The sequence below is a fragment of the Passer montanus genome, unplaced genomic scaffold (genome assembly GCF_014805655.1).
Source record: "Passer montanus isolate IOZ18808 unplaced genomic scaffold, ASM1480565v1 scaffold4, whole genome shotgun sequence".
NCBI lineage: Eukaryota > Metazoa > Chordata > Aves > Passeriformes > Passeridae > Passer > Passer montanus.
The window spans coordinates 12,524,946-12,538,537 of record NW_024368818.1 but is presented as its reverse complement, the minus strand read 5'-3'; the positions used below and the strand labels follow the sequence as shown (position 1 = coordinate 12,538,537).

Genomic DNA, 13,592 nt, shown 5'->3' with positions numbered 1-13,592 from the left:
AAGATGAAGTCTGTTCTAACGGGGAAAAACAATTTCAACAACAGCAGCAGCAACAACGATCAGAAAAGCAGCTTGTTAGTGGTACTTTACTTGGAAAATTCCCCACTGGGTGCTGTTCATTATAAGCACATTATGTGTGTCTGTGTGCAGGAGCCAGTCTGCACGAGATGTAAGATTTGGCCATTTATGTGACTATGTAGTCAAAACTAAGCCTGCTGAAATTGCTGTTCTTCCCTTCTGTCCTGTCTGTGGTTAGAGGATATGCCCTCACTGTTAGTGAGCTAATTACAGGAACCAACTGCTTAGAACGTGTCTCCTACTGAATATGAAGATATCTGCACTCTGTGGATTAAGATTCTTTGTTGACAGAGTCATAGGGTCAATGGAGATCGATACCAAATCAATATTTAATTGATAAGTTTTCCATGCTTTTTTTTGTTTGTTTCTGTGGAATGGCAAATAACTGCTGGATGGAAAGGGAGTACTAGGTTCATCCAGGAGCCTGCACATATAGTATTTCTGCTATAGCCTCTAAGGTAACAAATGAAAATATTGACATTTGTAATTCAGCCACATTCTATAATTCAGCAGTGGAAGAAATGGCACAGAGCCTTTTGTGTCTGCATGTGCAATCTTTAGGGTACTTTTGGCTGAATGCTACATAATGTTAAAGTGGCTAGATGAGTTATTAATGGGCAACAAATAATTTTATAGCTGTTAGTCTGAAGTATTTTATGAGCAAGAGTACTGTCTGTCATTCACCAGGAACTGTCAGCATTGTTCAAATTTGCACAAGACAGCCTCTATTTTGAGACACATATAAATGCACTTGGAATTTTCAAGCATGTGTTTTTGTTTAAAAAAAAAAGCAAAACTGCAGGTTGGAAGACTTTCTTTGAAGTCCTCATCATGCTTGCTCTTAGCATCTGTCAGTAGGTAATGTTCACAATTTGATAATGTCACAAAATACCTGGGGAAAAGCAAGTGGCCCTGGTGGAAAGTGCCACTTGAAAACAATAGGATATGATACAGAGATGGCCTGAATTGGAGTTAGATTGGTGATAGGAAAATTCATTTTGTTAGAGTTTTGTATATAAAGCTCTCATCATTAAGGAGCACAGCATATCCAGGTCATAGACAACGGAGTGAAAATATCCAGCTGAAGCAGGGATATTTTGCCACCAAAATAGAAAAGTTGAGGCTACTACTACTGCAAAAAAAAAAAAAAGCAAAAAAAAAAAGCCACAAAAAACCCCCACACCAGGGAAAAAAAAAAAAGAAAACCACAAAACCAAACAAAACAAAAAATCCAAACCAGTAAGAGAACTGCCCTTTACAATCACCTGAATTGAGTATTTAGTTGTGAGGTAGGAATCATGTTTTCAGTCTGCACTTCACATAATCACCTAATTCCTAATTATTTTGCTTTGAAGGATGCTGAGTTAAAAATAATACTTCAAGGAGCAGCGACAAGAGCTGTGGTTATTGTGCTCCAATCTCAGTCAGCAACCTCCATGTCAAGCTGGTTTGCTCCCCTAAGTCTAAGAAATAAAGAAAGAGAAAATGGAGAGCTTCATATGCAGCAGCTGCATCACATATCTGATGAGTGAGGTCTATGGTCATGTTTGGATGCAAAGCCTCTGCTTTGTCCTGTGCATTGATCAGGGAGGGACATAGGGAATTACCTTTTCGGAAGGGCAGGATTCGCTGTTGCAGTGAATCCTTTTCCCAGACCTGGCACTGGGCTTCTGCATGCATGGGGTTTAAAGGAAACAAAGTCATTACATTCACCATAGTTTCTTTAAAGAAATGGCGTCACTTAAAAAATCAGGAATTGTCAGAGTTTAGTTTGTGAAGGTCTTTTAACCAAGGAATATCAGGCTAAATTCTCAAAAAATGTTCTCTGTGGCAGACAAATGGCATCATGCTCAAGGGATTCAGCCCTGTCAGATCTCTTCAGGGAGGGCAGCTGGCTCATGGACTGCACTTTGGGGATCCCTGACTCAGGTGTTTTCAAGGAAGTTATGCTTAGACTTTCTAAACACATATTTTTTTCATTTGTAAACCAGAGGTACTGCTTCCTTTAACCAGGTACGTATGTTGGGAGGTAGGGAGGCACTCAGAAATGAGGCCATTAAGCAGATTAATTAGAGGTCTATAAATGTGAAGTTGTTATCATTTGAGCATTGCTTTCAATTAAATTAAACATGAGGGGAAGCTTTCCAAATAGAGGATAAAGGTTGAAATCCTGTGTTCTTTTGAGCACTCTGGCATCACTCCAGCAAAGCACTTAATCACTTGTTTAACTTCCTGTATTTGAAACCAATTGGAACTATTCACATACCTTAATTTTAAGCATCTACTTAAGTGTCTGCTGGATTAGCACCAGAGCGTCCAGCACTATCACTGAGCTTCAGATAAAGACAGAGGTGGAAGAAATTTAGGCCCACAAGGTATGAGCCCATGGGAAGACAAGCAGAAACACCTGTGCTGTTGGGGCACAGAGTGGCATTGATTGTTTTGAAGCAAGTCTCTGCCATTGCAGTCTGTTTAAAAATTAATGCTGCAATATGCTTTTTGGTGTCTAAATGGCCAGCTTAATTTTGGAAGCTCATACATTTGTGATAACTCCAGGGATGGAAATATTTCATAATTTTAAGACAGTGTCCTGCCTGGATGAATAATCAATTCCATAGAGCAAACTTCTTGTCTACTACTTTGCTGAAAGCCTACCAACTACACTCTATTGATATAATAAAATAAGTTGAATAAATAAGGTTATTTATTCAACTCTTTCAAGTAAAGCAACTCATCCATCGATTTTGAGAGGTTGGCTTTTGCTTTTTTTTGTTGTTTTGTTTTGTTTTGTTGGTTTTTTGGGGTTTTTGTTGCATGCTCTTGCTTTTAAGACAGTTGGAGCAAAATCAGATGCAAGTCAATGTTGGCTTTTTTTTTCCTTTGGAAAGATTGCATGTCCCAAAACCAGTACCACCATTTCCTTTTTACCTATGTAGCAGCTAACTCAGAAAAGTAAGATTTAACCATCTAAAGCGTTACAAGGCCATTGCAGAAGAGAATTCCTTCTTTTTTTTTCCCCGAAGGAATATCATGGAGATTCATCTTGTTTTGTGAAATTTTAAGGATTAAAAATAGGTAAAGAAAGACTTTCCCATGATGCCATAAATATAGCAGCTAAACGGTAAAAGGCAAGCATATGTCCTTCTGTCCAGGCAGTTAATGTGAAACTTTGCGTGGCTTAGTTAAGTGTGTATTACACATTTTAATGCATTAGTGCTGCATGGCTTATGCTGGATAGGACTGAAGTTTGGATATGATCCCAGTTGTGGCTGGAGTTGAAACGAGTAATGTTTTAATTAAATACACCGTTTTACACAAACGAACCTGAAATGCAATTCGGCTAACGAAATATTTCCCCAGACAGATTAGGAGGCAGCATGCTGTATCCATGGTGTTTGACTGCAGATGGACTGTGTGAGCTGGAGGTGGTCTCAGAAGAACCATTTGATCATTTTATTACCTATGTTGATACACAAATATGGATGCTAGCCAAACATCTTAGCCAGACTAATATTCTAATATAATTTACAGTATGTGTTTGGCTCCATTCTGCCCACTGAATGAAATTATTGAAATTTAACAGATTGCATTGGCTTTTGGAGTCTTCACTGTTCTTTTAACTTCGCTGCAGGTGAGGAATCTTGTAGCATATGTGCTTAAGTGTACATTAACTTCCCTGTCATAGTTCTTACAACTGAGACTGTAACTAAACCCTGAGCCTAGAAAGCTCTGGGAAGTGGAAGCTTTGTGGGAATTTTCTGCCCAACTAGGATGAAGCAGTATCTCTCTGCTTTCATAGTGCAGAGGGTCTCTGCTGGTGCCATGGGCTGCACTGGTGAGGTTGCAAAGTTTGCATGTCTCTGCTGTGAGATGGAGTAACTCAGGCTTTCTGCAGTGTTGCACTACATAGATGGATGAAAAAAGCAACACCACACATTCAGGGCTGGACTGACAGTCTGACGCTACCAGCTCTCAACCAGACCAACCATGCCACTGAGGTTATTGCCTGGGTAACTGCTGAACCTGGACAAGAGCCTGGGTATTCATTGGATGCCCATATTTTTTGCTTGAATGTCCCTCAGTTAGCTTGAAGTTCAGCTTTTCTTGGTACCAGAGCCTGGGTATTCATTGGATGCCCATATTTTTTGCTTGAATGTCCCTCAGCTTGAAGTTCAGCTTTTCTTGGTACTGAGGTCCAGGCTATAATCAAAGAACCCCTTTTGAGGACTGAGCAGTCACCCTGACATCTCAGTGGTTACAAGGAATCACAGGAACACCAGGGATTAATTGCTGAGTGATGGTTGAATTCTCTATGCTTTGGAATGGGGACAGCAATTTTACCTGTTAGGTGGAGAAACCTTCTTCTCTTTGCCTGGCCAGTCCAGCTGCTAAGTACTCAAGAGTGGAGCCCTTTGCAGCATCTGCTCCTTGCTGGTTCTTCCTGTTCTCCCTACTCCTCCTCAAGATCCATCAGGGGACAAATACTTCCTCCCAGCCCCTCTACAGCAAGGCCCATGACCATCTGATTAATGAAAGTGCTTTTATGGTCCCATTGCTAGGGGTCTCTGGGCATGTCATGCAGTCTTTAATGTATGTATCTGTAAAGCAGTGGTGTGAGGTAGGGAAATGACGTTACCCCTCTTTTACTGATGGAGACCTGAAACTAATGGCTTGCTTGAGATCTCAGAGGAAGAATGTTGCAGAGTGTGGATTCCCATGCAGATCTGTCATGTCTTAGGCTAGTACTGTAAGCATCAGACCATCCTTTCCATCTTTCACTCTAGTTAGAGGTTACTCGTGTTTCTTCAATAACGGGAAGGAAACTTAAACCCTTCAGACAATATATATTTACTGTGCATGTCAGATCATCTGCTGGTAAAGAGAAATAAAAGTGGATGAGAAAGATGTATAAAACATATTTTAATGGCTAATCTTTTAGATCATAGTTTCCTGTGTACAAATGGTGTAATATTTATCCCAGGTGCTCAAATGTGGTGTTGTATTTATAAAGATAATTGGAAAAACATGTTCTGTGAGTAAGAGTAATAGACATGCAAGCAGTAAGTCCTTCAGGGCATAAGTAGTCATAGGGGAGGTATATGTATATTATACACAATCAGTAGAAGAGTTTCCATAGGAAAAAGCCTTTTAAGTAAGCAGCAAGTTATCTGCTTATCCAGTGATGGCTGTTTTTCAAAGTGTAATATGTTGGCATGCATTTTTCTGTTTGATTTGTACTCCTGGTGAGACAGACCATACTTTCTGAGCATCACCTTCAATGTTTATGGACTGTTTTGTTGCACAGGGAGGAAAGAAACTACTGCTCCATCTCTGGAGAAAAAAAATTCTCTGTTTATCAGGGCATCTTGTTTACCAAGATTCCTCCTGAGAATATGCTTTAACAGACCCAATTTCAATCTACAGAAACTGTTTACAGCTGAGTTTTGAGTCTTTTAAGAAAATGTTTTTTAATGAAAAATGATCCAGACTCATTATTCTATACATCCATTAGCCTTATTTGATTGATCTGTAGGAGTATCAAGCAACATCCATCCCTTAAGCATTTATTACAGTCATAGATCCGATTTCTTCTCAGTTTCATTACATCCTACAGACCAGGGACTGCAAAACAGCCAGTTGTTCATAGCAGGGGCTAATTCTAGCTCCTTCCCTTGGCTCCTTCTATGCGTGTATTCATTCCTCTGCACCCCCTCATATCATGCAGAGTAAGTGGGCAGCTGGCATCTCTAGGGAGCTTGCCCCATGCTTAGCACCTCTGTCCATGCTGCCAAGCAATCACCGAGCAGAGGACTGCTGTGCATTGTCCCCTGATTGCCCAGTGTGTTTTGGCTTGAGGTCCAGTTCAGAGTCAGCCAGTCAAGAAACCAAGGATTCCCAAAGGAGAAGAAAATACAGAGAAATCCACAGACCTACAGATCTCAAGATTTTGACTTTAGCTTTTCTCCTGGTAGTTTTGTCAACCTCCAAGGACATAAAATGCTGATAATGGCAGACAATACGGTCTGCTCCTGTACATTAACACTTTCCTGTTTACCTTCAAGCCACATCAGGGAACCTGTCTGAGAAGAGTCTGAGCACACAGTCACATGCCAAGGGATGTCTTCATCTAACATGACTGTGCATGCTAGAAATGGCCAAAAATGGCCAAAGGCAGATGAACACACTGCAGCATCCTCACATCTGCATTTTCCATTCCAGTTCATCAGGCCACCAAAGGTCTGTGGGGTTCTTGCATTGACAGCTGTGGAAACTCTGCTCTCACTGGGAGGAGCAGTCAGTCTCTGTAACAGATGCACCAGTGAGAGGACAGATTGAGCTGCCTGGAAGGATGAAAAATGACACAGCACCTGAACTTTTCAGGGGGATAAATAATGGGACAGAACTGTCTTGAAATTGGGTTTGCAGAAATAAATACTTCCTAGAGCATGACATAAAGGTAAAATACTTGGAAGGGCTTTCAGAGACCTCGAATCCAATTAATGTGTCATAAGAAATTATTTCAAGCCTTGTCAGCCATTTTAAACTTATATGCCATCTGTTAGAGAAACCTAAAATCTTGGGGTAAACTGCTAATCAGGAAAGCAGCACTTCATACCCATTCCCTCACTCTGCCCTTTGCCTGCCCCAGCAGGATAGCACAGACTTTTCTCTTTACAAAGACTTGGGATGGATGAGGGAGAGGAGGGAGAGTGAGAAACCCCCTACAAACTCTCTAAATCCATGAGTCCAACATAAATATTAGGAAAGAAAGAAAAGTAAGACCCATCTTACGTCATCTGTGAGGTATACACAGGGCAAGTTGTGTTGCATCTTTGGGAAATAACTGACTTTTGGTCAACTAGTTGCAATTAATGGTAGTTGTAATTAGTGACAGTAAACTTATGATGTTTAAGGGAAAATCTGCACCTCATTGAGATGCTCCTTAAAGTTACAGAAGCACAGGATGTCTGCATGAGCAGAGTACCAAACATCAGCAGCTGAAAGTGGGGCCATTGGATTTGCTGCAAGCCTGTCAAACACTAAGAGGTGATCCTGTGCCCTTACTGTCCTTTTGATAACATCAACCACTTGGAGGAGAATCACAGCTCTCAGACTTGCTGAGAGAGACACAGCTGTTCGACAGCAGAGCCAAGAGCAGAACAAGGGTCCTCAAGTCCATATCCTGTTCAGTAAAACATATAATTATCCCGGTTTTCATCTGTGTTCTGCACCCATATGATTTTCTGTATTTTTAGTTTTCCTGCAGTAATTGGCATCGGGCAAATACAAAGTAAGCTGATATTTTCCACCATTTTATTTTTTTCCTCGTAATAAAGACACAGCTTTTTGCTGTTTTAGTGTCATGTAGGAAAGCAGCTTTAACAGTGTGCAGAGACTGTCTAGAAGTTCTCTGTGCTTCCAGATTCTCTCTGAGCGCCTGAAGCAGTTTGATTTCTGTTTTCCTCCTGCAGATCGTCGATGGCAAACTCTGGTTTCAGTTGGATTGCGGAAGTGGCCCAGGAATCCTGGGAATTTCTGGAAGGGCCGTTAACGATGGAAGCTGGCATTCGGTCTTCCTGGAGCTGAACCGCAATTTCACCAGCTTGTCCCTGGACGACAGCTACGTGGAGCGCCGCAAAGCCCCCCTCTACTTCCAGACGCTCAGCACAGACAGCTCTGTCTACTTCGGCGCCCAGGTCCAAGTGGATAACGTCCGCAGCCTGACTGACAAGAGGACAACGCAGGTCCTGAGCGGCTTCCAGGGCTGCCTGGACTCAGTAGTCCTGAACAACAACGAGCTGCCCCTGCAGAACAAGCGCAGCAGCTTCGCAGAAGTGGTTGGCCTGACGGAGTTGAAGCTGGGCTGCGTTCTTTATCCCGACGCCTGTGAGAGACATCCCTGCCAGAACGGCGGCACCTGTACTGCCGTGCCATCTGGTGGTAAATGTTTTCATTACTTTATGGGCTTCCCCCTCCCCGTTTTCCTCTGTAATTTATTGCCAGAGATGGTTTTATGCAGCAACATGCTTGAAAAATCTCATGAACTCTATAAAACTCTGATAGGTATTGCAAATTGGGTAAAAGCTGTTTGCTCTATAAATAACAGTGAAATGGTGCCCCTTCTTATTGCATTAGTGTTCCAGGAGGAAATTGATTTATTGGCTGTTAGTATAATCCTATTTCTATAGAAACCAATAGAATTACAATTACTGTAATGTTCAGCTGGATTTTGCAGAATCCATTTACAGCATCCTTACAGCACTGAGGGCTGTACACAAAGATGGTGATTTGAAATGTCCATCACAGATGTAACAGCAGTGTTGCCTTACTCTGTTTCCGAAGCTGTCACAAATAATTACTGAGCTGTCCACAAACACCTTCGTCCTTTTGGAAGTGAGTAATTTCATTACATGTCTGCATGGAAAATAGCAAGTTGGGCCCATTATAAACCCCCCTGAACTGTATTTTACAGCTTTCTCAAAGTGCTCTAAGGTCTAAGTAATATTATCCAAATTTTATAGTGCTTGTGTTGGAGTTTCCTATCCAGTGGTTATGTGGTGGTTTGTCATTTGATACCAGTGACTTTCTGCAGTGCACAAGTTACCAGAACAGTCAGCATGTTAGCAGGAGAAAAGCGAACTGCACACATGTAGAGCATTGCCTCTCAGGCAGTTCTCTTTCTGCAGTGTAGGAGTTTCCCTTCCAATTCCCCACGCTGTAAAGTCCTGCAGCATTGTACACCTTTTCTGGCAGAATAAAACTTACTCTGAAAAGGAGGTTGCTCAACAGAGAGGTTTTCTGCAAGGTCAGAGCTTTCCATGCACTTACTGTCAGTGAGTTTTGATCATGGTTCTTTCTCTAGGGAAGTTCCCGCCTAAACTCTTATTTTGTGCCACATTTAACCACTGTCCCAGGGCTTTCTGCTTTAATGTGTCCATACAATTCCCTTGCACCCTAGTTATTATTTCTGTTTTTCATTAGTTTAAGCCTGACTCTCATATTACCTTTCTGAGTTCCCTCCACCACACGGAGTTTTCAGGCCTAAACTTCAGATCAGTTCAAGATCAACATGTGGTGAGATCTGAGCTAAACTGTGATAAGTTTCTTAGTTGGATTGCCCCACTCCTATAAAGTAAGCCCTGAAAATGTGGATTTGTCCATGCTGGGCTGTCTCAGCTAGCAACCCCTCTGGATGTTTGGCTTTGATTCAGCCACCTCTTCTCCCATGCCATCACAAATGATGCATCAGGGATGCTATCAGCTTTGCTGTTGATGGAAAGCAATGTGAAGACAGTTAGAAGGAATGAAGCACAGCCCTGGCAATCCAGGATGTGTTGTGGGGCATGACCAGAAATATTGCTGCGGGTGTGTTTGTCCTTAAAGGTCTTTATCTACCAAGGGAAGGAGAGAAAAGGAGGGCTGCACAACAAAGGCAAAAGATAATAATTCAGAGAGAGAAGGTTGCTGCAGCCATTGAAAGAATTGCTAAGCATGATTATTGAAATTCCTAGGAAATACAGCTGTAGTACGTATGGGAACTTATATACAATGGCTTTGATTCAGAGTACCTACTTAATAAATGAGATTAACCATTCGCCTCACATCCTAGGAAGCATGAGAACAGTTCCTTCTATTGATTTTATTTGAGTCTATTTACAGTATTGCTCAGCAATCTCATGATGAGTAAATTGAAACCTTTCTAACAGAACTCCTTATAGTAATTCTTTTTTTCCCAGCACCATGTGCATGCCAATTCAAGCTGAGGGGAGACCCAGGGTAAGGGAGAAACAAGCAGGCCTGAAGTTTGGACCCATCTTATTACTGGAATGGCAAATACCATTTTCACATCAACAAAATTCGCTGCTGGAAAGCAGTCACAGAACTGATTTAACTTGCCTGTGTTCCTGCCTCGGCGAGGGGCATGTGCCCTGCAGGGATGTTTTGGCTGCCTGCCGTCAAAAAATCTGTTTGCTGTTTTTACTGTCTCAGCAGTGTGTGTAAATAAAGGATTGTTATAAAGCCATAATTCCAGTGCAATGGGCCCTGACTGTATGTCGGTGGTTCTACAGCCCAGCCCTTAAGGAGAAGGCATTTTTGGGCATTTTTGCTTCCACTAGGAAAAGCAATTCTGTTGTTAGTGTCCTCCGTATGCTGAAAGGCCACATAATTAAATTGAAGAGCACAAGAGTCCAACAGCATTGCAAGTCCTAGTTGCAGAGCCACAAATTGCAATGTGCTTTTAAGAACCATCAACCATTGCACTTGCTGACATAGATGTTAGCTGCAGACTTCCATTTAAAATAGAAAAAAAAACTTAACTTTTTAAGAATTTTCTTAAGAAAGAAAATAGCAGCTTTTTTCTTTTTTGGTGAGGGGAAGAAAAATATACCATGCAAAGGTCCTTTTCCCAATCACAGTACCATCAGGCATTCAGTACCATCAGGATCTCTTGACTAATATTTTCTATGACATTATCCTCCTCTTTCAGTTTTTGGAAAGTAATGTTCCTTTTCCTAAACAGAGAGTATTCAGCATAAGATTTTTTTTTAATGAATAAACCCTCTAGTTCAAATTTTACAAAGCAGATTTCATATACTGTTAGCATCCTTGTAGTTATGGACAACCTACTGTGCTTTACAAGAAAATTAGGAGAGAGAAAAAGAAAGCTGAGATTTATAGCTAACTTAAGAAGAAAATAGTCAAGCAAAGGTTACCCAACATTATAACATGAAAGAGTTGCTGGCTACATACCAGAAGTCAAAGAGGCCATGACTAATTTACATATAATTTGCATAAATTGAACATCTACGACACAAACCTCTATAACAGTGTTCCTGTTATAGAAAATCTAAGATTCTCTGTTCCATCTCTGTTCCCGAGATCTTCCTTTCAATACAAATGCCTACTGCCCTGTTCACTATTAACAAAAAGCTGCCTCAATTGCCTCTCACTTCATCCTGTGCTTATGGGAATAGGGTCATACCACGGCCCTGTTGGGGGAAGTGCTCTGTATGCACTAGGAGTGTGTCCATGCTGCTGCTGTTAGGCTTTGGATGGATGCTTTCCCAGCAGCTTCACAGCGCCTGGCGCAGGGCAGGGCTGTGCCTGGGCTGCACAGAGCTCAGGAGTGACCACAGAGGTGTTGCCCAAAGCAGGGCTGGCACAGGGCTAAGCTGAGCCACAGTGGCTCTTTCTGCCTGACCTCTCTGCGTATGGAACAGAGCAGAATGGGGATCTCAGCCTGTGTGAGAGCACAGACAGCTCAGACGGGAACTCAAGAGTACAGAAAAGCCTCTCTGCTTTCAAATTCTGATTTCTGAGCCAGCAGAAAGCAACCATGACATGAATCTCTGCTTGCTCTCAGGCAACAGTGTTGGCCAAGTGATGTCAGTGGTACAGGAGGGGGGACTGTGCGTGCACAGACCCCATGGGGAGATCCAGTGCATGCTTAAATAGGGGTTGGCAGAGGAGGATGAGCACTCACTGGATCTGACAGCTCAAGAGACTCATAGCAGAAAGAGACATACTCAAGTCTTAGGACAATTTTCTTGGGAGACAGTGGAAACCACAGCCCTGAAGTGTAGGCCACATTCTTCCAGTCCCTATCCCTAAGTATGGGTCAGTATATCTATTTTTAAAGAAAGTTAGCATTTTTAAACCTGACAAACAGCATGACTTTCAGAAACAGCTTGGCTCTTTGAACTGAAATTTCCCAAGAAAATTCAACCAAGTGTTTAAAGTGTGGTTAAGATACAAGCTGCTGAATGTGAGGTCTTAAAATGGGAAATGTCACACAGCCTCAATAATAGTGTGGCACTTGCAGGGCTGCCAATAGTAAATGTATGTTTATCTGCATGAGTAACAGTATGAGCAATCTCAGGAATAGAAAGCTTTACTGTAATCGCATGCAAAGACTGCACCAAGGTTTTCAACCACACAGAGAAACCTCATGCTTGTAAAGCCTGCAATTATAAGTATCGTTACTTCCTTTTAATTTGATCAGTCCTATATACATCTGGCTCTGATTAAAGTAAATGGCTTATATGAGTAGGTGATTTTATTTGAACATGAAGCATTTGAGCGGAAATATTTACTGAGTCAAGGACTGTGGGCAGAGTTTGGGGACATAAAGTCATTTTGCTTTCCCCACTCTTCACTTTTCTTCTAGTCTTTTCTCTTTTTTTTCATGAACAGGGCTAAAATCCAAAGGGAGGAGAAAATGTAACATGGCACTGGGGTGGTGGGTTTAATACATGCTTTAAATGCTGTTGGCAACATTACTCATGGCTGGTTTTGAGGATCAGGTAGTTCATAAAAAAGAAACAAGGGAAAAAATTAGTGTAATAAAACCACAGAACTGACCTGGTCTTACTAATATTCTTGATCTTGCTTTTTCACACACAACCCAGCATACGGTGATGTGAGTATACCAAATTACATCAATTATTTTTTTTAGAGTTTTTTAGAAATTTTGGGGTTGTTTAATATTTTTAATAGCTGGTTATAGTTGTCTGTTTTTGAATTCCCACTTTAAAAGCATGCCAATCCTCTCATAGAAAGCACTGGTTCAGCAAAGACTGAGGTTCATTTTCATACCAACAGTGGCAGAGCCAATGATCTGTTTGAAGACAGGTAAGTCAAATCTGGAGTAGCAGGACTGTGTATGGCTGAAGAGCAGACACTACTTGAAGCTGGCCTGGTTTGACTATAGACCTACTGAAATACAAATGCTGGGAGAGGTCCTCTTCACCTTCAGTTCTCATCAGTTAACTTGGTGTGTAACACTGTGTGGTCAATGCCAAGGGCAGGGCAATTTCTGGATATCGAGTTTGTCAGGTCTAGCTGCACAGCAGGGAGAGAAACTACCCAGAGAGACAAATGGAAAAGCCAAAGCACGTTAACAGATAAAAGCCAGCCTGTCTTGCATGGAATAGATAGAAACAGGAGCATACACATGTTCAAAAAAAAAAATTTGGCAGCAGTTCGGAGCATCGTCTTTAATAAAGCCAAGTAAACCTTGGGATAGACAGACATTCAGATGCTCAGGCTGGGAATGCTACCAGCAGAGATGTTCGCTACATAGCGACACCCCATCTGCTGATGGCACCGTGCCTGCCTTGTGCCACTGCCTCTGCTTCTCAAGTGCCAAGCAAACACAGGTACAGGCAGGGAGCCTGTGTAGTGTCCCGTCTCACTGCGTGTTGCTCTTCACTAAGGTCTGGGATGAAAAACACCTTTTCCACTGGATAGGGACATGCCAAGAGAGCAGTAAGAGCAGCTGTTTGAGTCACAGCGAGAAGGTGAGATTTAGCTATGGAGAGGGGACTCAGATTTATGAAGGAGCATGAGATAAGCCTTATAAAACAACCTGTAAGCCCAAGACAATGTGTAGACCTATGTCTACATAATGTTTCAGGTCATAAATGATATTTGATATGAATCTTCTGATCATCATCTCTCCCTGGGCTTCACTTCCCACTGTGCAGAGGCAAGGTCTCGGAGGCAGGACCAGG

General features: G+C 41.9%; 1 protein-coding gene across 9 annotated transcripts in view; it reads left to right on the top strand.

Annotated features, from left to right (window-relative positions):
* Positions 1–13,592, top strand: part of FAT3 (FAT atypical cadherin 3) — a 399,017-nt gene that overhangs the window by 363,818 nt on the left and 21,607 nt on the right. For all 9 annotated transcript variants that reach the window (XM_039718448.1, XM_039718450.1, XM_039718447.1 and 6 more), the window contains one exon: positions 7,551–8,019. In XM_039718448.1, the coding sequence (XP_039574382.1) occupies positions 7,551–8,019 (469 nt within the window). The remainder of the gene's footprint in view (positions 1–7,550; positions 8,020–13,592) is intronic.